Source organism: Strix uralensis, chromosome 14, assembly GCF_047716275.1.
Source record: "Strix uralensis isolate ZFMK-TIS-50842 chromosome 14, bStrUra1, whole genome shotgun sequence".
NCBI lineage: Eukaryota > Metazoa > Chordata > Aves > Strigiformes > Strigidae > Strix > Strix uralensis.
The window spans coordinates 2,789,652-2,812,474 of NC_133985.1; the positions used below are offsets into that span (position 1 = coordinate 2,789,652).

Genomic DNA, 22,823 nt, shown 5'->3' on the forward strand with positions numbered 1-22,823 from the left:
ACTGCCAGCGACCCCACCAGCCTGCCCACGGCCGAGCCCATCCAACATCCCCTCCATCCCGGAGAGCCATCCGTCGGCTGCACCGAACGCTCAGCTTCCTGAGCCCACTCACCCTCAGGAGCTCATTCTGGACTTGTCCCGACAAAACAAGCCTCACTGCAGATCTCCACGGCACATGGATGATACCGTTTTACCAAAAGAAATGGTGTTGCGCTACCCGGTAAAACTCCAGGCAGGTCAAGCTGGGAAATATCCCCGGGAGGAGCTGGGGCTGGCTTAGCCCAGCCACTGCCAGGATTAACCGTGCAGATTTAGCAGCCAGGGTGGCTCCAGCTCAGCTCATCACACCATCCCACCTGGGCCGGCCGCGCTCCAGCATCGTCACCGGCGAGGTGCCCCCGGCAGCCAGCAGGACCCCGGCTGGCAGCCAGCGCCGCAGCGGAGACGGGGCACGCAGGCAGGCGGGGATCAGCCGCCGTCGGCATTGGGGGGCCCGGATGGCTGGAAGGAGGGGTGGGAGAGAAATAACAAAGCTGTAAATCATGACACAAAACATGCATTCATTTTATTCACAAAAACAGCCTGGATTGCTAAAACATTACAAACAGCATTTCAATTTAATGATGTAGAGAGAGCTGGAGAGACGGGGATTTGAACAGAAGAGAAATATCACTTTTCGTAACTGCTTCAGCACAGGTCCTGCAATATTATTTTTATTTTGATTTTAAGTTCAGTAAGTTTACAAAAATTACTTCTAGGAGTAAACCATTGCAATTAGGAGGTTTTTCTGTACGCGGTGTTTCTTGTTCTATATTAATAAACTAACAATGAATTTTTTATTCTTTTTTTTTTTTTATTCTTTTTTCCTTTTTCAAAGACCGCCAGTTGTGTAGCAATTGTTTTCTTCCACCTTTTATACCGAACCTCTTGCGGGTTAAACTTACATGGGTGAATGGCTAGGAAAAGGGATACTACATCGCTTTAAACATATTCTCATTTATAAACATGAAGTTGAGGCATTCTAGAAACTATCCACTCTATTGTATGATGGGAAAGAATCAAATAAAAAGTATAAATGAGGGTGCAATTAAACAACTGTGCTAAATTACAGTAGTGCTTATTAGTAACTAGATTTTAAAAGGTTACTGTAAATTTACATTCCCTACACAAATACTGCATCTTTCACACATAAACAACATCAACACCAAAACACAGAAAGAAACTGATTGTCCATACTCTGTCTATTAAGTCTTGGTACTTTACAGATCCATTGTTTTTTTCTTTTAATTATTTTTATTTGAAAAGCAGTTAAATGTCTGACTAGGACTCGAAGATGTTAAAACGAACGCAAAAAAAAATTATAAAAACAGGAATGAGATTTGCGAGAAAATATTTTTGGTTCTAAAGAGACACAGGTGCATCCATTCATTTCAGCCAAAAATCCCTTGCCTGAGACAACACAAGCAAGCAGTGACATTGCACTTGGATGACAGAGCTTTGGGATTCCCGTTCCTACTGGAACCATCTGAACGCGGCTCCTGTAGGAAGCATCACCTTCTGGAAAGGAAGAGAGACAGGGAGGGGGTACAGAAGAAGAAGGGACAAGGCGTTAGGTCGGGTCCGGCACAGCCGCGCAGCACCAGGGTTGTGCACCCGCACCCCCCCCGCACCCCCGCGCCCGCCCCCCCCTCACCGGCCTGGGCTCGGCACCCCCGGACGCAGCCGTGCATCCCGAGGTTTCCAGCCCACCAGCCATGCCGGAATGCCAGACAGAGGGAGACAGGGGTCCCCCTGCTGCCAGCCCCCCACCCCGGCAGGGCACCCCCCGGCACAGCGGCTCAGCCATTGTTACTGCATCTCTACGCCGTGGCCGGCACAATGGCGCGGCCCCCGACTTCCCCTCCAGTTGATAGCGAGCACAATGGCCGGGCCACAGTGAGCCGGCGTGGCCCGGCACGGCAGCCCCCTCGCCTGCCAGCCCCCACCTGCCCTGCCACAGATGGACGGACAGCCAGCGGACAGGAGCCCAGTCAACAGATGGGTTTAGAAGGGCATTTGGGAGGAAACTGAGGCAGGGAATGAGCTGGCCAGGCTTGGGGCTACCAGACGCAGGAGCTGCTCGGGACACAGGGGCATCACCCTGCTACCGCCTGGCCACAACAGACAACCTTATCCCCGACAGACCAGCCCAAGGCACCACTGAGGACCTCTTGGCATCTTGCAGGGAAAGAGGGATGAGTCACAGCAGGCTCAATCCTACATGCAACAAAGCACCCAGCAATGGACAAGACTTCTTTAAGCCACCTCCAGGAAAGGTGGTATGGGGCAACGGCCCCAACGGCTCTGCGGTCCTATGGAGGGAGAACCTGGGACATTTCCCAGCTAGATGGGGTGGGAAGCCCACACAATGTTCATGAGGCCATAGATAGAGTATGCAAGGACCACAATGTCTCTCAATGCCAACAGCACCCAAGTAAGGCCAAGCCATGCTAGCCAGTGGATAGGGCCACATGATCACCAACAGGACATGCCTCAGAGGGCCCTTCGGGTCCTGCATCTCCAAATAAGCAAAGGAAACAAGCCACAGGCTGCGGTAACAGGAGCAGGGCAGCAGGCTGGGCTGCCACGGGGCTGTGGGGAAACAGCCAGCCCCAGCACCAGTTCCTGGCATTGAGCCCGTGTGCAGGGCACGTCATGTGTTGTCCCAAGCGTCAAAACCATGCCACATTCAGGTCCCTAACGCCACACAGGAGCCAGTCGGTTCTTATCGGGCCCTTCTCTTGGATCAAGACACCCACCAATCCTCAATGAATAACCAGGGCAGCATCTCCCCTGCAGGAGGGACCCCAACGTGCTCACTTCTACAGGCACCATGACCAAACATGGGGCTTGGGCAAGGGGAGGGAAGAGAAGGGCGAGAATGGGCAAGAGATGGTGCAAGAGATTGGCTGCTAACAGATGGCACCTTATCCTGCTCCCAGCCCATGTCTGGTCCTCTGGGCAAACTGCGCTGGGGCGGTCAATGAGCAGAGAGCTGCAGGCATCACCACTTCCCCAAAGGTCTCTGCAATATGTAATCAGGCATCTAGGGGAGACACAAGTGCCTCTGGCCAATGATGCACGGGGCTGTGGCATGGCACACTGCCCATGCTGGACCCTGCCCAAGGCACCGGATGCAGAACCAGCGGGGCAGAGCATGGTGGACTCTCCAGCAAGGGCCACCTACTCAGATACATCATCCCAGGAGAGAGAAACGAGGGGAGAAGGGGCTCCTAATGGGTCTGGAAGGAGATGTCTGATACATGTCACTTTAAACACCCCCTCCCCTTCATTATTAAAGGAAGATGCACAACCAGCTCTAATGTGGATGCCCAGGACAGATCCCCCCTCATCCCCACAATCACAGAATCAACTGGGCTGGAAAGGACTTTCACAGACCATCCAGTCCAACCCCCCTGCCGTGCACAGGGACATCTTTCACTGGATCAGGTTCCTCAAAGCTCTGTCCAACCTGACCTTGAACCCTTCCAGTGATGGGGCATCCACAACTTCTCTGGGTGACCTGTTCATTGTCTCACCACCCTCATCGTACAACATTTCTTCCTTAAGTCCAACCTAACCCTGACCTCTTCCAGTTTCAAATTGTTTCCTCTTGTCCTGTCATGACAGGCCTTGGTGAAAAGTCTCTCTGTGAGACTCACACGAGGGTGACAGTGACTCTCACACCAGCGCTAGCTGGGGCACCAAGGCACCAAGGTTTCTCCAGATGGAGGACAGCTCTGTTGAGTCAAATCACTATTCGTGGCCTTAACGTAACCTACAGCTCTGGAGACAAGCCCAGGGTGACCTATACAGAGCTGGCCACCAGCCCCCACAGCATTACCTGGGGCTGCTGGGTCTGGCAGAGCCTGGAGGAGCCTAGTCAGTGCAGGTACGTGCTGCTGCCTGCTCCAAGCATCCAACCAGCCTTGCTGGTTTTAGACCCTCAGCCAGCCACCACCACAGCGGGACACCAGCAGTGACCGGTTATTCAGGCTCTGTAGATGTGCAGATAAAGCTTAACAGCAGCAAAGGGATTTAGCCCAGTTTTTTATGCCACTATAAAGGTTTAATTCTATTTTTTTTTACTGCTTGATTTTAGATCAACGTTTAATCACAGCTGCGGCCCCTGTCCGGGCTCTCCAAGGACGCTCCCCTGGACACACCAGGCTGGCAGACCAGAGTCACTGACGGCTGCTCTTCTCCCAGGCAATGGCACAGATCCCCACAGAGGGGGACAATGCTTCACAAAGTCCTATGAATTTTTCAGCTCCATATAAAGGGCCACTGAATGGCTCCTCCTGTCCTGGTAACAAGCACTATGGTGTGATGGCACCTCACCAGGACCCGCAGTCCATGGAGCTGCTGGCAGCAGCTCTGTGTCCCAGCCAGCACCACCTCCAGATGGGTCTCCACTACAAGGCAGGTGCTGGTGGTTGCCCTAGGGTTGGCTCAACACAATGCATTACCAAAGCTGGTTGACACAGGGCTAGGTTTAACAACCCAGTCCCTGACCCAGATGACCTTGGGACATCAGCCAGGGTCCCAGCACCCCTGTCCCAGCCACATATGGCCACAATCTTGTTCAACCCTACCAAGGTCAACACACAGCGCAAGTGGATATCCTGAGAGAGGGGAGGATCTGCTCTGAAAAGGGGATGGTGATGCCCTGGAGAGATCCACATCTGCCCAGACATCCATCCCCACCAGCACAACATCTCTTCTCAGCTTCAGCACACCTATGGTCGTGCCCAGGAGGGATGAGGACTCATCTTTGGTGGGGCCCAACTCTATTACATGAAGAGCCATATTTCAGTGGCTTCAATTTCTCAGCCAGCCACGAGATGGGGGAACCAATCAAGGGGGTGAACGTTTCATGGGCTCCCGGTGCTATTGATCATCCCCAGACCCGACACATAGCTGGGAGAAGGAAGTGACTCCTCCGGCTGCTGCAAGCTCTGAGTCTATTGACCTGCTTTAGGACTCTTTGGAAGAGATGAACTTTTTTTTTTCCCTTTCTCCCTTTTTCCAGATCACTGACTCAGCAAATTAGAACAAGAATATAATTTAGCAATACAGCGGTTTTTGAAAGACACAGTCCCCCTCTCCTCATCCCCACCGCCCAAATAGATTTTTTTTTTCCCCCTTCACTATTCATTCAGAGCTGATGCTAATTGAAAAACACAGAACAAGGCTAAGAAAACGGTGGGTTGTCTCTTTGGGACAACCAGAGGATGGGCAATGCCCTCGTGCCGGGATGTGCGATTCAGCTGATGTCCGGGTGATGTTTTAGCCTTTGCCGGCTCTGGGGATGCATTCACCATCAGGAAGATTCTGGATCAGCTCCCAGAAAAATCAAACCTGGCTTAAGCACAACACATGGGGGACCCGGCAGACAGGTCTTGGCCCAGAGCACCCCCAGGTGTGACCAAGAGGCAGGCTCTGCCAGAACGGCATGCCCACGTGCCACCCCTGCCCCGCATCCCAGCACCACCAGCATCCAGCCCTCACCCCTGCCACGCCATGCCATGCGACCAGTAGCTGCCCACAGCCTCGGCTGAATTTCAGACTCACGTGATGACCTGGGTCACCAGACTGTTGCTGTGCTCCTCACGTGAATATCGCACCTCCCCAGAGGATTGGGCAAGGTGGCACCTCAGCCCAAGAGCGGCTTGCAGTGGCTCTCCTCCAAGGCCAAGGGCAACATCCATGGGCAGACCATGGTGGGCAGTGACAACTCAAAGCATACCACCTCAAAGCCTCACACCAGGGGAGATCCAGGCATCCCCGTGCTCGGCAGGTGCAGCAGGAGCAGGGGTGCTCCCAGCTCAGTCGGGTGCCGAAGCCGGCGCACCACACGTGGGGACTGCGGCCCAGCTGCCACCAGGAAATCTGACGGGTGCTTTACGGACTCATCCTGACCACCCCCAATGGATGCTGGCCCCAGGAGAGCCAGCACGGCCACATCACAGGAGATGCTGCCCAGTGCACACTGCAGCTGTTTACCACCCAAAACCAAGCTCCAGCGTGCTTCCACTCAGAGTGAAAAGCCAGCTAAGGGGCTGGGCTCTAACTGCACCATGGCCACAGGTTTCACTGTCACTGATTACCCCCAAGCTCTGCCCCAAAAAGCTGCCTCCTGCCTCCCAATCCTCTGACCCAATTGCCGGGTTAGAAGTTGCTCCCTGGCTCGGGGAGTGCAGCCCACCCAGGACAAGGGATGCCGGCACTGAAACTCAAGCAGAGACCTGCTGCTGCCCATGCCTGCAAAGGCGAAAGTGAAACCCAGTGTGCCCGGGGACCCCAGGGAGAGCCCCCAGCCCTCCTCCCCAAGCCAATCGACCCCAGGATGTAAGGGAGGGCGGGAACTGGGGACACTGGGCAGAGCACACATCTCACGCTGAGAACTGTTAATGGAAAAGGGAAAAATAAAAAAGTAAGAAGTACCAGGTGTTTTATTATCTAGGGCAAGATCCGAACCCAGGAGCGCAGCCCGAGGAGGGGTTAGGGTGCCTGAGAGGGGCCGGTTACCTCCAGTGCTGCAGAAGGCTTCTTTTTGAGTTCTTCACATTTTCGGAATTTGCAAATCTGGTGGCCAGTTTTGCGATTCCTACAACTGCTGCACTGCTCGCAGTTTATCCGTCTTCGGCAGGGCGGGCACATGCCGCATCTTTTCCGTTTCTTTTTCCCCGAATTGATGGCAGATGCCAACTCATTCTGCATGGGATACTCTGCCAAGCCAGCCATATGGAGCGCGCTCTCTGCCAGAAACACGCCGGCAGGGGTCATAATGAAAAGGCCTGGGTTGATGGGAAAAGCCCCCAGGTAAGGAAAATCAGAGGGGCCGTTCATTGTCTCTGCAGCTGAGACTGCCTCCATATCAGAGATACCAGTCCCGTGGTCGCTTGCTAGAGGAAGATGCTCCTGTACCACTCTTTTGAGCATTTCTGTCGACTGAGCAAACTGTTGTAGGGCGGTCTGTCCTTCTGAGGAGATCTCCGACACCCGGTCTAATTTGCTCAGCATACTAGAGATGTTTTTGTGCTTTGAGGTAGAATGACTTTTATCCACAGTTGCTTCGTTCCCATTAGCTAAGGGGTTGCCTTTCTCTGAATGTTCGCTTACTGAGCTGCTGCTACCAAAGGTGGAATAGTGGGAGAGTGGACGGGACTTCTTAAGACTTTTGTTCAAAGGTTCACTTATTATTCCACTTTTGTTCCTCCTCTCAGAGTTGACAGGGGGTTGAGAGTCATCTTGGTTATTTTTTTCCGTCTCTGGCTTGTTCCCAGTGTCTTGATGGGAGCCCGAATTTGACATGGTGCCCGGAGCACAACGACAAAACCAAACCCAAAATTAAAAAAAAAAAAAAAAAAACAAAAAAACCCCCAAAACCCACCCCCAACACCAAAGCAAAAGACCCCCAAAGCCCTTCTGGTAGCACCAGCCCGCCAGCCACCAGGGAAAGCTTAGGCGGGAACGCTCATCAATGGGGCGTCTCCTCCAGCGTCGCCTGCAGAGGACTTCAGTCCAATCTCAGTGCAAAGACATACTCTGCAGCTCTGGTACACAACATGCGGCTCTGGAAGTAGAAAAGAAAAGAGAGTTAGCGCTGGCAAGAGCCAACGGGCTTTTCAAAGCAGCTCTTCCTCCCCCTGCCATGAAAGTCTCAGCACCGTGAACAAAGAAACTCCAGGGAACGGACCTCGGTGAAGATCCGTTCCGCTGCTCTTTAAAAGGGTCGACATCCAGACAGAAATGGGGGGTCACTGGGGAAGTCCTGGCCTGGTAGCAATGGCACTCAGCTGCTTAAAGGCTCTCTGTGCCCAGCTCTCCTCCCCCAGGGACTGCAGCCCCAGGGAAGTCACGGGGTTCACCTCCTGCTCCGCTCCAGCGGCGTGCAGCCCCCAGACCGGATGGGACGGCGCCTGCAGGATGCCCCCAGGCCGGCAGGAGAGCTCGTGTGAGGGGTACCTGGTCCCCACCCTGCAGCCCATGTCCCCCCAGCTGGGTGCCATGGAGGCAGCAAGCTACGGGGCTGTGCCCTGGCTCCCATCCCTTCCCCTCCACCGCCCCCCCGAGATGCTGCTGCTCACCCAGCCCAGGCTAGGCTGCACCCCTCACCCTCCTCCTCCTCCTGGGCCCTTGTCCCTGGGCACTGCACACCAGTGCTGGGCAGGGGAAGGAAGCCACATGGGGAGCTGTAGCATCCATCTCCAAGCCCCACAGGGAGCCACAGCATCCACCTCCAAACCCTGACAAGAGCTGCAGTTGTCCACCTTCAAGTCCCACAGGGAGCTGCAGCATCCACCCCCCCAAGCCCCTGCAGCGTCCTCCTCCAAACCCCACGGGCAGCCATGGCGTCCACCTCCAAGCCCCAGTGCTGCCCTCCTGCCATGCCCCCGCACGCCCTGCCCGCACACCCACCGCAGGCGCCCAGCCGCTCTGGTGGAGGCAGGGGCTCAGCAGCGATGGCAAGAGCTCCCCCTCGGCACCATTCCCAGGAGCAGGGGCGATGCCGCTGTCCCTTGGGTGGCTCTGGGGCAGCTGGGCCCAGGGTGGCTGTGAACACTTGTTGTTGTGAAATTCCTCCTCCTCCCCTCCCGGGCACGCACGCACGCACGCACAGGCACCGCCGGAGTAATCAGGCTTTAGAGGAGAAAAGCTGCAGGGCTTAGCGGAGCAGGAACCCACGTCCCCACCCCAGCAGCAGCTGGGGGAGGGCAGCACCAGGAGGAGGCCCCTCGCCTACCCCATCCCTCCATCCCGGCAGCCTCCTCTCCGGAGTCTGGGCAGGGACACAGCCACAGTCAGAGAGCTCTGCCGGGACCCTCACTCCTGCCCAGGGGTGATGCAGCAAAGCGAGGGGCACCCCTGCACCCCCTTGCACCCCATTCCTGCTCATCCATCACCCTTCGTGGCACCTTCATCACAGCCGAGCTGCCATGCACCCCCAGCAACCCCGTTACAGCCCAGGACCCTTCCCCACGGACACGGCTCGGCAGCTGAGCTGCGGGCATCACCATTAAAACACTGACAGGGGCAAGGTCCCCGCGCCAACCGCCATGGTACTGGCAGAGGAAGACAACCCGTCTCACCCCGGTGCCAGAGCTGGCTCGCCTGTGGAGAACGCACCCCCGCCCTCACACTAAAAACCGCTTGCTTCAGCTGCTGCGGGATTTAAGATGCAGCGTGGATCGATGCAGGGCTTGGGTTCCAGCCTGGAGCTCGCTAGGCCACGTGGGGAGGGAGGGCTGCGGAGGCAGGACAGACTGCCCTTCCCTGAGCATCATGCTCCACGCTGGGCAGGGGGATGCTGGGCAGTGACGAGGCTGGGGTGCACCCTAAATGGGTGCTGGGAGGGTGGGTGAGCCACTGCTGTGCAGCTGGGGCACCCATCCCAAGCTGCCGGGGAAGGGGGGGGGGCCTCTCCCTGGAGGCGTTAGGGCAGGTCACACCTTAACGCCGAAAGCAACGGGTGCTGGGGCCGGAGTGGGGAGCGCAGCAGGAAAAGCACCGGACGGGAGGATGTGAGATAACGCTGCCCGGCGGTGTTATCTCACGCCCGCCCGCGGCTGCCTTTCCTGCGGCCCTGCACCTCTTCCGTCTCGTGGCGCGGCAGCCCCCCTCAGCCGCCGAGCAGGGAGCCAAGCGCTGGGCCAGATCCGCCCGGGATTCCCCAGCCTGGAACCGCCGAGCTGCGGTGCTGCTGCGGCCTTAACCTGGGGTCTCCAGCCACGACCGGGAGCGCGCCTCGCTATGGCAAAGACCTGGAGTCGTGCCCACGTGGGGCTCGCCACCACACTGAGGAGTCCCCCTCAGCCCCACGACACAGGACGGCGGGGTCCGGGTGCTGAAGTAGGGAGGCCACCGGCTGGAGGCATGCTTTGGCCTCAATCCCCATCAGTCCTCATCTTCCTCCACAGCCAGCCGTATCGGCCAGCCTAGCCCAGCTGGCTCTAGCAGGCAGATGCCCACTGGTCACACCCTGCCATGGAAATTGGGTGCCAGCAGCTCCAAGACCCCGCCAGTCACAACCTCCTCCAACTGGAGCCAGAAGAAGTCACCAAAGTACCCTCTCCTGCCACCCATGGGGACAAGAGGCACACCGCTGTGTCCCCCCTCAGCCCCAGCTCTGCAAGGTGGTGCCCAGCTGCTGGAGCAGGGTGCTGCGCCGAGCCGTGCCAAGCCGTGCTGAGCGGTGCCGTCACACAGTCCCACCGCTGTCACAGCCGCCCCTCTGACTCCACCACAGCTCCTGCCATCTGCAACCGCCCAGTGAAGCCCTCCAGCCCCCCAGGGCCGTGCTCCTCTGCGGTGGCAGGCACTGGGCACTGCTGCCATGCCAGGTGGGACGGGTCTGTCCCCACACAGTGTCCCCTCCAGGGACCCCGGGACCTGCTTGCTGCATGGTGCCTGGCTAATTTGCACAAAACGGGTGTCCCCCCGCCAACCCCAACACTGTGGGGTCACCCAGCGCAGCAGACATCTAGCTGCTCCTCGCCAGCCTCTGCCCGGCCGCGTTGCTAATTGCAGCAGGGGGAGGAATTAATGATCTTAATCCCTTCTTTATGATTGACCACAGTAAAGACCAGGAGGGCCCCCCCGTCCCATTTCTGTCCCTTTTCTGGCCCCCATCCCCTAGGAAAGGCGCTGGGCAGCGTCATCTGGGTCCCTGTCAGAAGGTGCTTAGTCCCGGCCGTGGCATTAAGGGGCACGTGATGGGTTCCCTCGTCCGGGTCTTTGCACCGGGCAGCTTAGCAGCCTGGAGGGATGCCAGGGTTCAAGGGGACACCACCAAGGTCGGGAGGCCCCAACCCACAATCAGGGGGTTCCCAGCCTTTCACAGGACTCTGCTCCCTCCCTGCAACCTCCCTGCCAGGTACGGGCTGAGTCCACAGGCTCTGAAAGCCAGGTGCTCCAGGAGCTCAAGTGACCGGTGAGCTGCAGCACCCAGGCAAGGCTATCACTTGGGTGTCACCCACTTCGCCCTCCCCGCTCCCACCGAGACCCATTCCATGGGTCACCCCAAAAGCCTGCCCACTGCCAGCCCAGGATGCCTGGCTGGGGCGAGGCAGCAGCACATGGTCCAGGGAGGGAGAAAGGGAGGTGTCCTCCCCCCAGGGCTTCCCCCTGCGCTCACCCAGCACCACCCCACATGCCCCCTTTCACCCTGTCCCAGGGCTCCCTGCATCCTGGCACATAGGCTGATGTCGGGGACCACACTGCAATAGTCCTAACAACTCAAAAAAAAATAAAGGTTGCAAAAGGATCTCTGGTGATCCAGCTGATGGACTAAGAGTGTCTCTGATTGTGGGCACCATTTACCATCAGAGGGGAGCAGGAGAGGAGCTTCGCTTCTCGTAAAAAAATGACAAGCTGCGATTTCCAGCCTGCTCCCCTGTGTTATTTAACTGCATTGCTGGAAAGCCATCAGCTCCTGCCGACGTAAAAAGTCTTGTCTTTGAGGAAGAACTTCTGCTTTCCTTTAATTTTAAATAAATCAACCTCCTCCCAGAAAAGCTGCCGGTTGGTCAGCCGTGCACAGACACGGCCGTAAAGGGAAAAGAAAGCAGCAAAGCCAAAGCCGAGCTGCTCCCAGGCTCTAAAGACAAAGGGAGAAAATAAAAATTCATCTTTTTTCTAATCCCTGGGCGCTGGGTGGGCACTGGGGGCGGTGGCTTTGTCCACCCAGAACAGACAGAGGACAAGGACGGAAGGGACCCCGGCGTCTTTTCAGCCTCGAGAAAGGCAGTAATTGTCCCCTCCGCTGGGTTTTTGTCCCCGCTTCCTCCCCCTCGTCACACAGCCGCCCGCCCAGCACGGCCCCCACTTCCCTAGCAAAGCCCTGGTGATGGACAGATGAACGGACAGACAAATGGACAGACTCAGCCATGCCATGGGCAGACCTACGGCAGGCACCCACCACTGGCACTTGCTCCTCTCCAAGGCATCCCAGGAAGGGTGTAGGTCGAGGAAGGCTGCAGCTGGAGGCACCTTCCCAGGTGGAGGTACCACTCGCCGCCCCAGAGAGTGGCCAGAGGTGGGCCCCATGCTCCTCAACCACTCTGGCCACCAGCCATGGACCATGGGATGGCCAGGACTGCAGGGCTATGGGTGGTGGGAGCGACGCATGGGGAGTCCCAAGATGCCCTTGAGGCATCCTGGTGTCTGAAACATGCCCTGAGATGAGAAAAGACAGCAGGCAGAATAGGACCTCCACCCTGTAGCACTGTCATGGGTCAGAGGGTCCAGCTGCAACTCAGGTCAAAGGCTCAGGAGAACAAGCACAACCAGAACAAGGTTCAAAGCAGCTCCAACCCCAGCACCCCAACACCTGACTCAGGTCCCAGGTACCCAATTTCCACAGCACACTCAAACCTGCTGCTTCCTCCACTGGGTGACACAGGTCAACTGAAAGCTGGTGGTGATGTCTCATCACATTCTCATCAGTCAGAAGTCAGGCAGCAGGCACCAGACCAAAGGGCTCAGGGTCAGAGGGTCAGACCTCTCTGACCACACAAGGAAGCACCATCAAGTCTTGGGCTGCTGGGGACTCAGCCAGGCGAGCACTGGCCATGGGGACTGATGGCAGGGCAGAGACCCATGGCACCGTCCCCTCTGGGCTGCTACTTGTGTCCAAGTCACATCGGGGAACAAGGTGAACTAAGAGAGAAATCAAGTAGCGATCTCCCAAGGCTGAATATCCCTGCAGGACACCTATTCAGGGAGAACATGGTACCTGATAACCAGGCACAGGCACCATGAAGCAAAGACAAGGACGTCCTTCATTGACATTGTTTGCAAGCCATCACCTCTGTCAACCCAACGGCCCCCAAGCCCTGCTCTTCGAATTCATCCTCCCAAAAACTGGTCCAGCTAGAAGATCGACTCCTGGATGCACCATGGAAGTTACCGTCACCCACTACATTTTCTCCAGACATCAAGAGAGGACGCCCAGGCCTGGGGGAGGTTTGGGCAGTGTTGTAAATGTTAAGCCTCACCCTGGGCGTTTGCAGGTTAATGAGCCATAGGTATGACAGGTCACCAGATGGACAACTCAAATGGATATAGTTCATCTCCTGTGCTCCAGAACACCCTTCAAAGGGCCAGCTGTGGCAGCCGTTCTGCTCATCTCTGCTGCCGAGGTGGCACTGAGGGACATTAAGAAGCCAACTCCTGAATTAAAAAGGCTATGGAAGATTAAATCCAGCATCTGGAGTTAGCCCTGGAAGCAGATGGTGAATCATCATGGCGCACAAAGTGGCTTTCACCTGTCTCCTCCTTGCAGGCAGCCACTCTGCTCTGGTGACGCCCCCCAGGAGCAGCTCTGGACGCACACACCGCCTGGCCACCCCCGGGGACGGTGCGGTGAGGCCATGCCACCATCCTGCAGACACGCAGCTGAGCAGGCAGGAGGTGACACCACCTCCCCTGGTGGGCTCCCTGTGCCAGGGTGCCAGCAAAGGCATATTTTTAGCCCACTGGTGGTGGCTTTCCCCACATAACCCCATGGCAGCTGCAGGCTTCCCAACCCACCAGCACACTGGGCCAGTACGGCAGAGCCCCACAGGGACACCTGCCTCTGGCAAACACACCCAACGTGCCCTGGACTTCCAAGAAGGTTACGACCATGGAGAGGACAAGGATGTCCCCAGGGACACCACCACCTCCACACACATCCTTGAACCTCACGCTGCGGCCGCCCCCATGCACACCCCGACATCCCAGTGAGCTGCAGCACCAGTACAGCCAGAGCCACCATCATGGGGACCGACCTGTGCCCAGGGCACTGCCCCACGCTGTCCGGCTGGGAAACGTGGCTGCGTCCTGCCTCCGCAGGGTGGTGGTTACGGATTAAGGAGTCTTAAATGTCAGACGACCAGGCGCTCCCTGGAAATCCACTTATCTCCGCTGCCACTCGGAGCGGCCGGAGCCGGGCGGTTATGGAGATAACACGATTTGAAGCGTCCACCCGAGCATTGCAGGGCTGCGGGTGCCCTGCGGACAACGCCAGGCACCTCCTCCCCTCCTCCGCTCGCCCAGCTGCTGCCCAGAGAGCCGGGTGACGGCCACACTGCTCAGCGCGGGGGCTGCACCCACTGCGCAGCCCCCCCTTCCCCAATTCGGGGGGACGAGGGAGGCTTGGCAGCTTCACCTCCCAGCGCTCATCCATCCCCCTCCCTGTGCCAAAGCTGCGCCAATTCGCTGCCCAAATCCTAAAATGACTGTAACTAAAACCTACCAGATTGAGCCTCGGGAAGGGCCCCCCCCGCTTCTCCCCCCCCTCCAAATGGGATTGAACAGATCTGCGCTCGCACGAGCCCAGCTCGCAGCCAAGCAGCATCTGACATTCACGCGCCGTGGCACGGCTCTCTGCCGCTCGCCCACTCCCCCCGGCTTGGCATCGCCCTGCCTAACGCTGCCCCCCTGGAGATGTGGCATCACTCCCAGCCTAGCAGAACCCCCCTGCCCTCTGCAAAGCCCCCCCGCCCCCCCAGACCCTCCTGGAGGGACCCGAGCTCTTTGGTCCAGCTAGTCCCCGATGTCCCCTCCACCAAGGGAGCACCCCAAGGTGATTGCAGGGCTGTGATGTTCAGGAGACCAGGTTGAATGACCCAAGGGGGCTGGGCCAGGTGGACAGGGCAGGCACTTCCCAGCAGCTGATGCCAGCATTATCGGGCATCCCAGCAAGAGCCCCAGGAGCCACTGCAAAGGGCTGCGGGGAGTCCAGGCAAGGCTTCACGCCAGGGAGACCCGCATGCATTCTCACCAAGGCCAAGCTAAGATGTGTGAATTACTCCCGTTAACAGATGGGGCGAGTACAGCATAAATTACTTGGGGTCTAACCAATAACCAGGTCACGGAGAGACCGATCAGCAGGCGCAAAGCTCCAAGAAGTTAATTAAAAATAAGAAAAAAGTTGTAGGCACAGCCACATGGCTAAGAGCCCCAAATCCATTAGTGCCACCTCCAAGTGCCACCTCCAATGGTGCCCAAATCCATTAGTAACACCTCCAAGTGCCACCTCCAATGGTGCCCAAATCCATTAGTGCCACCTCCAAGTGCCACCTCCAATGGTGCCCAAATCCATTAGTGCCACCTCCAGTGGTGTCCAAATCCATCAGTGTCACCTCCAAGATCAGCCCCAGCCTGGAGAGGTCCACTTGCGCTCCCAGATCTCTCAAAACCTCATCTCTCCACATCCCACCAGACAGTTCCGTGGTGGCAGAGCACAAACTGAGGGGCTACTCCAGGTCCCAGGAGAGCCGGCAGTGGGAAGGGCTGCTGCACCCATGCCAGCACCAGTGTGACTGTCACTGCCAGCAAGCAAAAAGCTCAGGGGATTTGAGTTTGGTCATTCATGGGTGGTGGGGACCTCCTGGTCCTTAGTGATGAGACCCCCCACCTCAAGGGTGTCAGGGCAAGGCCCCTCAGTGCCTGTGCCCCATGGACGAAGCAAGTGCAGGGAAGTGAGGTAGAAGCTGTGCAAGCAATGGTGTGGTGAGCACCCAGCCTGCCCAGCCACCACTCTGTGCGCTGAAGAAGACATTGGCATCCAAGAGGCATCTCCACTGCTCACACCAGAAACACCCTGGAGGGCTGGGTCCCCGCTGCTTCTGCAACAGTGGGATTAAGGCGTGCGATCCCCCTTAAGCACCCCGCAAGCACCCGCTCCTGAAGGTGACTGCTTTGGAGGAACTGCTTTTACCACCAGGAAGGCAGCAGCACCATCGGAAAGCCGCCGGGGTCCAGGAACGGCAGCTATTGACAGATGTCTAAGAGGACGGCAAATAATCCCGTCTTCCTCTGGAAGGATTCGGGTCGCCCTCGCCCTCACCGGGGGTTTATCCATTGTCTGGATCTGCCGGCGGTTGTTATTTTTGGTCAGCACTGCATTTTGCTTGGCCTCGCTGGCAGGAGGGAAATAGGAGGAAGAAGAGAAAGGGGAGGAAGGCTGCTTGGGCAGGGCTTGGCGGGGGGCAGTGGGCCACCCCACAGCCCTCAGGGAGTCTGGGTCAGTCTCCTCCCAGTCCCACAGCCTTGCTTAGCACAGCCAAAACTCGCCGCAGCAATGGGGCTGGCCGGCCCAAGCATCACAGCCTCCCCTGGTGCCCAGGGAAATTGTTCCCAGTAAGCCCAGTGGACCAGTGAGGCTCAAGAGGTTTGTGGGGGCAGGTCTTGCTGCCCAGCTGCCAGCACTCTCCTGCACAGGCAGAAGTTGGGGTTGTCTCCAGAAGCAAAAGAAAGCACAGGGGAGCTGCAGCAGGGACAGGCAAACCCTGCCCGCTGCCAGCACCATCCCAAGCCCTGCCTGCAGACCCACACGTGCCTCAGGTCCATCCAGATGGACCAAAAAAGCCTCGTGAAGGCAGGTCTCCGACCTGCCCTGACCCCCCCCAGGCTGTGGACCCCCATCCTTCACGCTTCATCCCCAGCACTGTGGTATCCCAGGCAGCAGGCAAGCCCCACCAGCAGGTCCCATCCTCCCTGATGGCTTCGGCTCGCCAACACTGCGGGATGCAGCTCAGCCAGCTGCTAGGATCTGTGCACCCATGCCTCCCAGCTGGGTACACCGGGAGGTGTGGGCAGAGCCGAGGTAAGGAGCATCCAAGAACTGCCAGGGAGAAGACGCACAGCCATGCCCCGAGACTTTGCACTTCTCCCCATCTACCCGTCAGCAACTTGGGGGGAGCATCCCCGCTCGCCGGCAAGGCAGTGCTCGCCAGCCTTCTGTGTGTCGCCTTTCCACCGCCGCCCGGTCTGCCTGCAAAGCGTGAAGACAATAAAAAGCTGCCTCCCCGCTTGGTGGGCTTGCGCTCCTTCAAGAGATGGAGGGCACGCTGCACAAAGCCGCCTCTCCTGAGCTTTCTCAGCGCTCGGCGCTGCTTGTCATTCAAGCAAACCCCATGGCCTTTAAGCTGCCAAGGTACCAGAGCTGCTCCGGAATCGGAGTTCGCTCGGCTCCTGCCCTGGAGCAAGGAATCTGAAACGCTGCCACTGGAAACGAAACAGAGCATCCGTCATTTTACTTGCCAGGAATATATCCAGCCCCCAAAAAAAGAAATACTGCCTGCTAAAAAGCCAGCAACAAAAGCCCTCGATTTCACCAGCAAAGCAGAGCCCGTCATCGGGCATTTCCACCCAGGTCCTGATTCTCTGTTGAATTCAAAATCACCCAAAATAAAAATGAGCAACCAAGTCGGGTCAGGGCCGAAGGGGCCAGAGCCACCCCTGGGCCAGGAGGAGGGCACCAGGTCAGGACTAGTGGGGACCGGCAGACCCCACCCAGGATGCTACAAGGGAAAACTCATGGGTTGGGGAAAAAATGAGGCAGGTGGCAGAGGCAGGGCTGGAGGGGACAAAAGCTCCCACCGCTGTTTTGGCAGCGCATCCAAGCACAGCCAGCCCCACAGCAGGGGGTGTCCTCGGGAAGCCACCCTGACCACGGCAGCTGCCAGCATCCTGCCCGCAAGCCGCCCCCGGCCAGGCAGGTCGTCACCCCCTGGCCATTCCCAGTCCCATCCCCAGGAAAAGGAGCAGCACGTTCCCAGCCAGCCCAGCCCCCAGCCCAGGCACGCCAACCCAAATATCTGCAAGAGGCGCTCCCCTCCATGGGAACGGCGACTCGACACAGAGTTCACATGCCCCAGCAATGCCTGATTAAACTCCCAAACTCCAAGGGAATACCCCTGAGGCTGTCTGAAGATAAGCTAGGAGCTAGGCTGCTCTCAGGAAATGCAGGAACTGGGAAAGAGAAATCACTCTTTTTCCTTTTAAATCCAGAATAACACAAAGCAAACCCCAACATGCTCTAGCTCAGACACAAGCGCTCACCCAAGCTCACTGCCATGTGCCCTGGGAGCTTCCCACTCCCCAGTGTCACTGGGAGGTCACGGTTGACCCCAGCACCAAGCCAGATCCTGCTGGAGGCAGTGAGGATGGAACTGGAGAGCCCAGGTCAGCTCAAGTCAGCACAGGGGAGCTGAGTGTGACCTGCCGGGCTCTGCATGCCAGGCTGGAAGATGTTGAGCAAGAGGACAGTGCTGGAGACCTGGGCGGAGGGAACACTGCTGCCACAAGGCCAGTGGGTACCAGAGGACAGGGACACTTGCTATCAACACCTCCAGGACCCATGATGCTCTGCAGATGCTCCATTATTTCGGTTCACCCTGAGGAACACCTCAGACACTGGTTTCGCCAGTCCTCAGGTCTCCTGTGACACTCACTGCCCTTCTCCTCCCCTTTGGCTTTTCCGTGACTGGTAGTCACAGCACTAGACCCAGATCTCCCAAGCCGTCCGCACACTTAAGGGCAAGGGGCAGTCAAGGAAACCATGTTGGTGCAGTGCCCAATGCAGTGGGCGAGCTGGAGCATCCCAGGATAAAGAGGAAGGAGATGATGCTCCTCCTGTTCATACCTGCTGGAACCCAGGGAGCAACCAGCTCCTCCTCCAGGAGAGCAGAGCCGCAGGGAGGGTTTGCACCACGTCTTGGGGATCAGTGAGCCCTGTCTTGGCTGCCATGGCAAGTCCCTGACACTGGCTTCAATGGCGACCAACTGTGATGTCGTAAGCTAGAAGTTCAACCTTCAACCAGGACCACGGCTGGGAAGGAAACCTGCCCCAAACACACACTGTGCTCTCAGATGGGCAAACGTGTCTGAGGCCAGAGGAGCACAGGCGATGCACCCACCCAAGCCAAGTTCTCCTTCAGAAGAGATGTCTAACAGCTCTCCTGGTTCTTTATGCTTCTTCAAGAATCAGCCTAAGAGGAAAGGTGTCTTCCTTCCCTGTAGCACGCCAGCAGAGGATGGAAGAACAGCAGTCCTGGGCAGCCTGATGGGAAGAGCCATTAGGAAAAGAGTTCCCAGAAAACTGTTGGGACAAGAAGTCTTGCCTCAGGGATATGGTGGCATGGTGGGGAGGGGTTGTACCAACAAGGCTCAGCTTGTCTTTGATCAGACACCAGTTTGGCTGCAGAAAGCATGTGGACTGCTACAAAACACTTCAATGTTCACTGGGTGTCTCGCACACAGCCACAGGACCTTACTGTGTCCTTTCCCTCTATGAAGGGGGAGTATAAGAAAGATGGGGAGAGACTTTTCATCAAGGCCTGTCGTGACAGGACAAGGGGCAACAGTTTTAAATTGAAAGAGGTCAGGGTTAGGCTGGACATAAGGAAGAAATGTTGTACGATGAGGGTGGAGAGACACTGGAACAGGTTGCCCAGAGAAGTTGTGGATGCCCCATCCCTGGAAGTGTTCAAGGTCAGGCTGGACGGTGCCATGCCCCCCATGGCAGGGGCCTGGATTGGAAGATCTTTGAAGGTCTCTTCCAACCCAAACCATTCTCTGATTCTACAGTAATTTAACTACCAGCACTGTGCCTTACCAGAAAAGCACAAGTGAGATGGGTGAAGCTGGCAGATCTCAAAGAACCAGCCACAGGACAGTCAGAAAACAGAGCACAGGCCCTGGGAAGGAGGAAGGGGCCACCACCACCACCAGCCATGACATGAGTCAGGATGGGGGGAACTTCAGATGAAAGAGCTGCAGGATACACAGTAAGAAACAGAGGGGTTCACTCTATGTGTGATCTTGAGGAGGGTGGCCATGGAAAAACCCATCGACAAGATGTCACAACACATCTTGAAGAGCTGCAAGACTGAGCCTTGAGCATGAAGGAAACACTGCGTGGTGGGAGCTGGAAAGGGCTCGATGTGGTGAGCTTATCGCACTGGAGATGTGCTGTGAGGGGACTTGATTACAGGGTGTAAGCATCCTTCTGGACTCACAGGTCCTTTTTGGCCACAAGCTCTGAGAGTCTACAACTAAAACTAGAGGTAGATATCAATGCTTCTGCCTTTCCTCACTTCCCCAAAAGCTGAGGAACAAGGTGGCAAGCTGGAATGGCAAGGAACAAGCTGGATGTGGTTGTCACAGTTGGTGTCTGCCACATGGTGGTCCACCCCTTCTCCAGACAGTGGAGGGTGGGTTCAGAGTCCCCAGCCTCCTCCCAGGGACCTGCCTGATCAGTTGGTGACCCTCCTGCAAGAGAAACTTCTTTTCTTCACCCATGCAGAAGGGTTTGATTCAATGCCCTCCTGAAACCCAACAGCCACATCCCCATCTCCGGACAGGTCCTCCTGCCACAGCAGTGGAAAGCCCCTGCGATGGGAGGACGGAGGCCTCCAGAGCATGGGGCACCAACCCAAAGAGTTGACATCCCCACTGCCTGCTCTCAGCTTCCACGATGGACATCTTCCTCCATCTGCTGCTTTCTCCAGCCTGCTCCATCTCCTCCTCCTCCCTCTTCCCCACGCTGGCACTGCCATGCCAGGCAGTCCTACACCTTGCCCTCAGTGACAACCTCAGTGGTGGATAAGCCTGAGGGATGAGCAGAGGCTGTGAGGGCAAACTGGGCAGGGAGCCCCAGCAGCCTCCATCCCCCAGGGAGCAGGAGCACTGGGGGGACTTGGTCCTGCAGGCAGTGGATGGGGCAGAAAGAAACCCATCCCTGCGTCTAGGATGAGATGCCAGCGTTTTAGGGACTGTCCACGACACCATCCTTGGTCTTCTGGTGTGTGGTCAGCAAATTCAAGGGGTGACTGAGGGCAGGGTGTGGGGAACCCTGTGCTTAGAAAGTGGACGAAGTCACATTTCCATCCCAAGGGCATCACAAAGACCCATCCTTGGGGATTTTTTTTCCTTCTTCAGGAAGCATGTCCACGTTAAGGGCAGAAAAAATACCCCAGCAATTCCTGACCAGGTTCCACTTGACCAGCACGGCTTCCCCACCCTCGTGCACCCCAGATGGACCCATGTGCCCTCCCTGCACCTTTCTCCTACATGTCATGAAGCTGAACCACAGCACCTAGAGGGGGCAGATCCGCCATCAAGGGTTTTGCAGAGCAAGAGGTACATTTTAACCCCAACGGTTCATTTTAACAATGCATCAAAGCCAAAACACCATGCCAGGGTGCTCCCAGGGCTGCAGCCTCACTGTCCCTTGTGGCTGGCACCTGCAGGGGGTTCAGAACGGGCATATTCGGGGGATGGCCATGAACATCCTCGTGTCCCTGCTGCGGGCGGCCCTTCTTCAGCTCAAGGGGTTTAAGCTGAACTACTGCAAGTCCCTCCTGTAGACCCCCAAGGCGTAAGGCTCCCTGAGCTCTTAATGGGCTTATGGAGCTGCTGGGACCAGAGCGGCTCCCCCAGCGCAGGGGCTGGGAGGACTTAAAGGCACCACCGGCCAGCAGCCCCCCACAGCACCACCGACACCAGCCGTCCCTGGCACGGCAAGGGCCACCCACCAGCCCCGTCCCAGATGGGCTATCGCTGACAGTGCCAAGTGCTCAGCCTGCTCCCACCCCATCCCAAATCCCACACACCCCTCCTCCAGACAGGCATCCCCTGCTCCTTCTCGAGGACAAAGGCGGGTGCATCTGTCCCCCAGCTGCCCTGTCCCTACAGCAGCTCTAATCCCCCCCACCCTGTGCCACCGGTCCCTGGCATCCCCTGGGGAGAGCAGAGATCACAGATAGCAGGGAAGAGAGAAAGGTCCCAGGTAAAGAGGGGGGCACAGGCAAGCTGGTGGCAGAGAGCAAGCCAGCACGCCCACCCCTGCCTGTGCCAGTCCCCACACCCCGATGCCTGTGCCCCATGCCTGCACCCTGCACCAGCACACCATGCCTGTGCCCCATGCCTGCACCTCATGCTCTGGGGGGCTCAGACCGCCCTCAAATTCAGGCTGGAGGTGATAGGAGCATGTGCCACCCAGCACCCTGCCTGGTAACAGTGGAGGGGCCAGCACACCATCCCATGCCATCCCCAGGAAATCCTGTTTTTCCGGGCTTGGATCAAGCACAGGGGACCCGGAACAACGGCCAGCAGAAGCAGGGCCATCCAGGGAAAATCCTGCTGGAAAGCAGCAAAACCCCATCGCAACAAGCCCGACCCCTCACCAGCCTGCCACACTCGGGGAGCGACAGCTCTGCCTTCCCGCTTCATCATATTTTGGGGGCTTGGACTCCAGCGTGTAGGTTTGTGCCTTCAGGTATTTTCAAAGGGGAAATATATTTTAAAAAAAAGCAAAAAAAAACCCAAAAACCTGGGCACGCAACTGAGCTCCTGTGATTTCCATATCAGCTGCTGTACATGCACATGGCATGGAAAAATCCTTAGCAAATTTCTGCTAAAAAATAAAAAAAATAAAGGAAAACCCACAGAAGGCTGAGCTCGCCGGACACAGCACGCCAGGAGGGGCTGACAGAGCTGTTACGGTCTATTGGGCCAATAATCCACAAACTAAGACGGATTTATTGTACATGGCAGATCGTAACAGCTCCAAAGAAACCATCACTGTCTCCCAGTGCTTAAAATTCACTTTCTTGGGGGAAAAAAAAGGGCCAAAATATGGCTTTATGAGATAAGATGCGTGGTTGTACCATTCTGTGACAGACAGAAGCCTGTGCAAACACATATATGGGTTTTTTTCTTGATATATAAATAAATAAAATATCTCCTCTTCCAAGGCGAGCACGACTGCATTACCCGGCTTGGAGCGCTGTCGTTACCACCGGATTACCCAGCTTGGTTTCACCTCCGTTAGCAAGATGGATTTGCAGAGATGTTGTTTCCGCCCCAATATTACCACCTGAACGCAGGGGGAAATAAAAATTAAATTAATTAAAGGCAGCTGGGGCCCCTGCACCCATCTGGCTTGCTGGGATAGGTGGGTTTGTGTCCCCTCTCGTTGGAAGGCGCAAGCCTCTGAGAAGCCAGAT

General features: G+C 57.0%; 1 protein-coding gene across 3 annotated transcripts in view; it reads right to left on the minus strand.

Moving 5' to 3' along the window:
* Positions 1–540: 540 nt before the first annotated feature.
* Positions 541–22,823, minus strand: part of CXXC5 (CXXC finger protein 5) — a 38,546-nt gene continuing 16,263 nt past the window's right edge. Inside the window, exons 2-3 of one of the 3 annotated variants that reach the window (XM_074883861.1) lie at positions 6,571–7,618; positions 541–1,554 (exon numbers count right to left, since the gene is read on the minus strand). In XM_074883861.1, the coding sequence (XP_074739962.1) occupies positions 1,513–1,554; positions 6,571–7,356 (828 nt within the window). In that variant the 5' untranslated portion in view covers positions 7,357–7,618 and the 3' untranslated portion in view covers positions 541–1,512. Of the gene's footprint in view, positions 1,558–6,570; positions 7,798–22,823 lie in introns of those variants that run through there. The other 2 variants (XM_074883857.1, XM_074883858.1) reach the window with 2 other exon arrangements.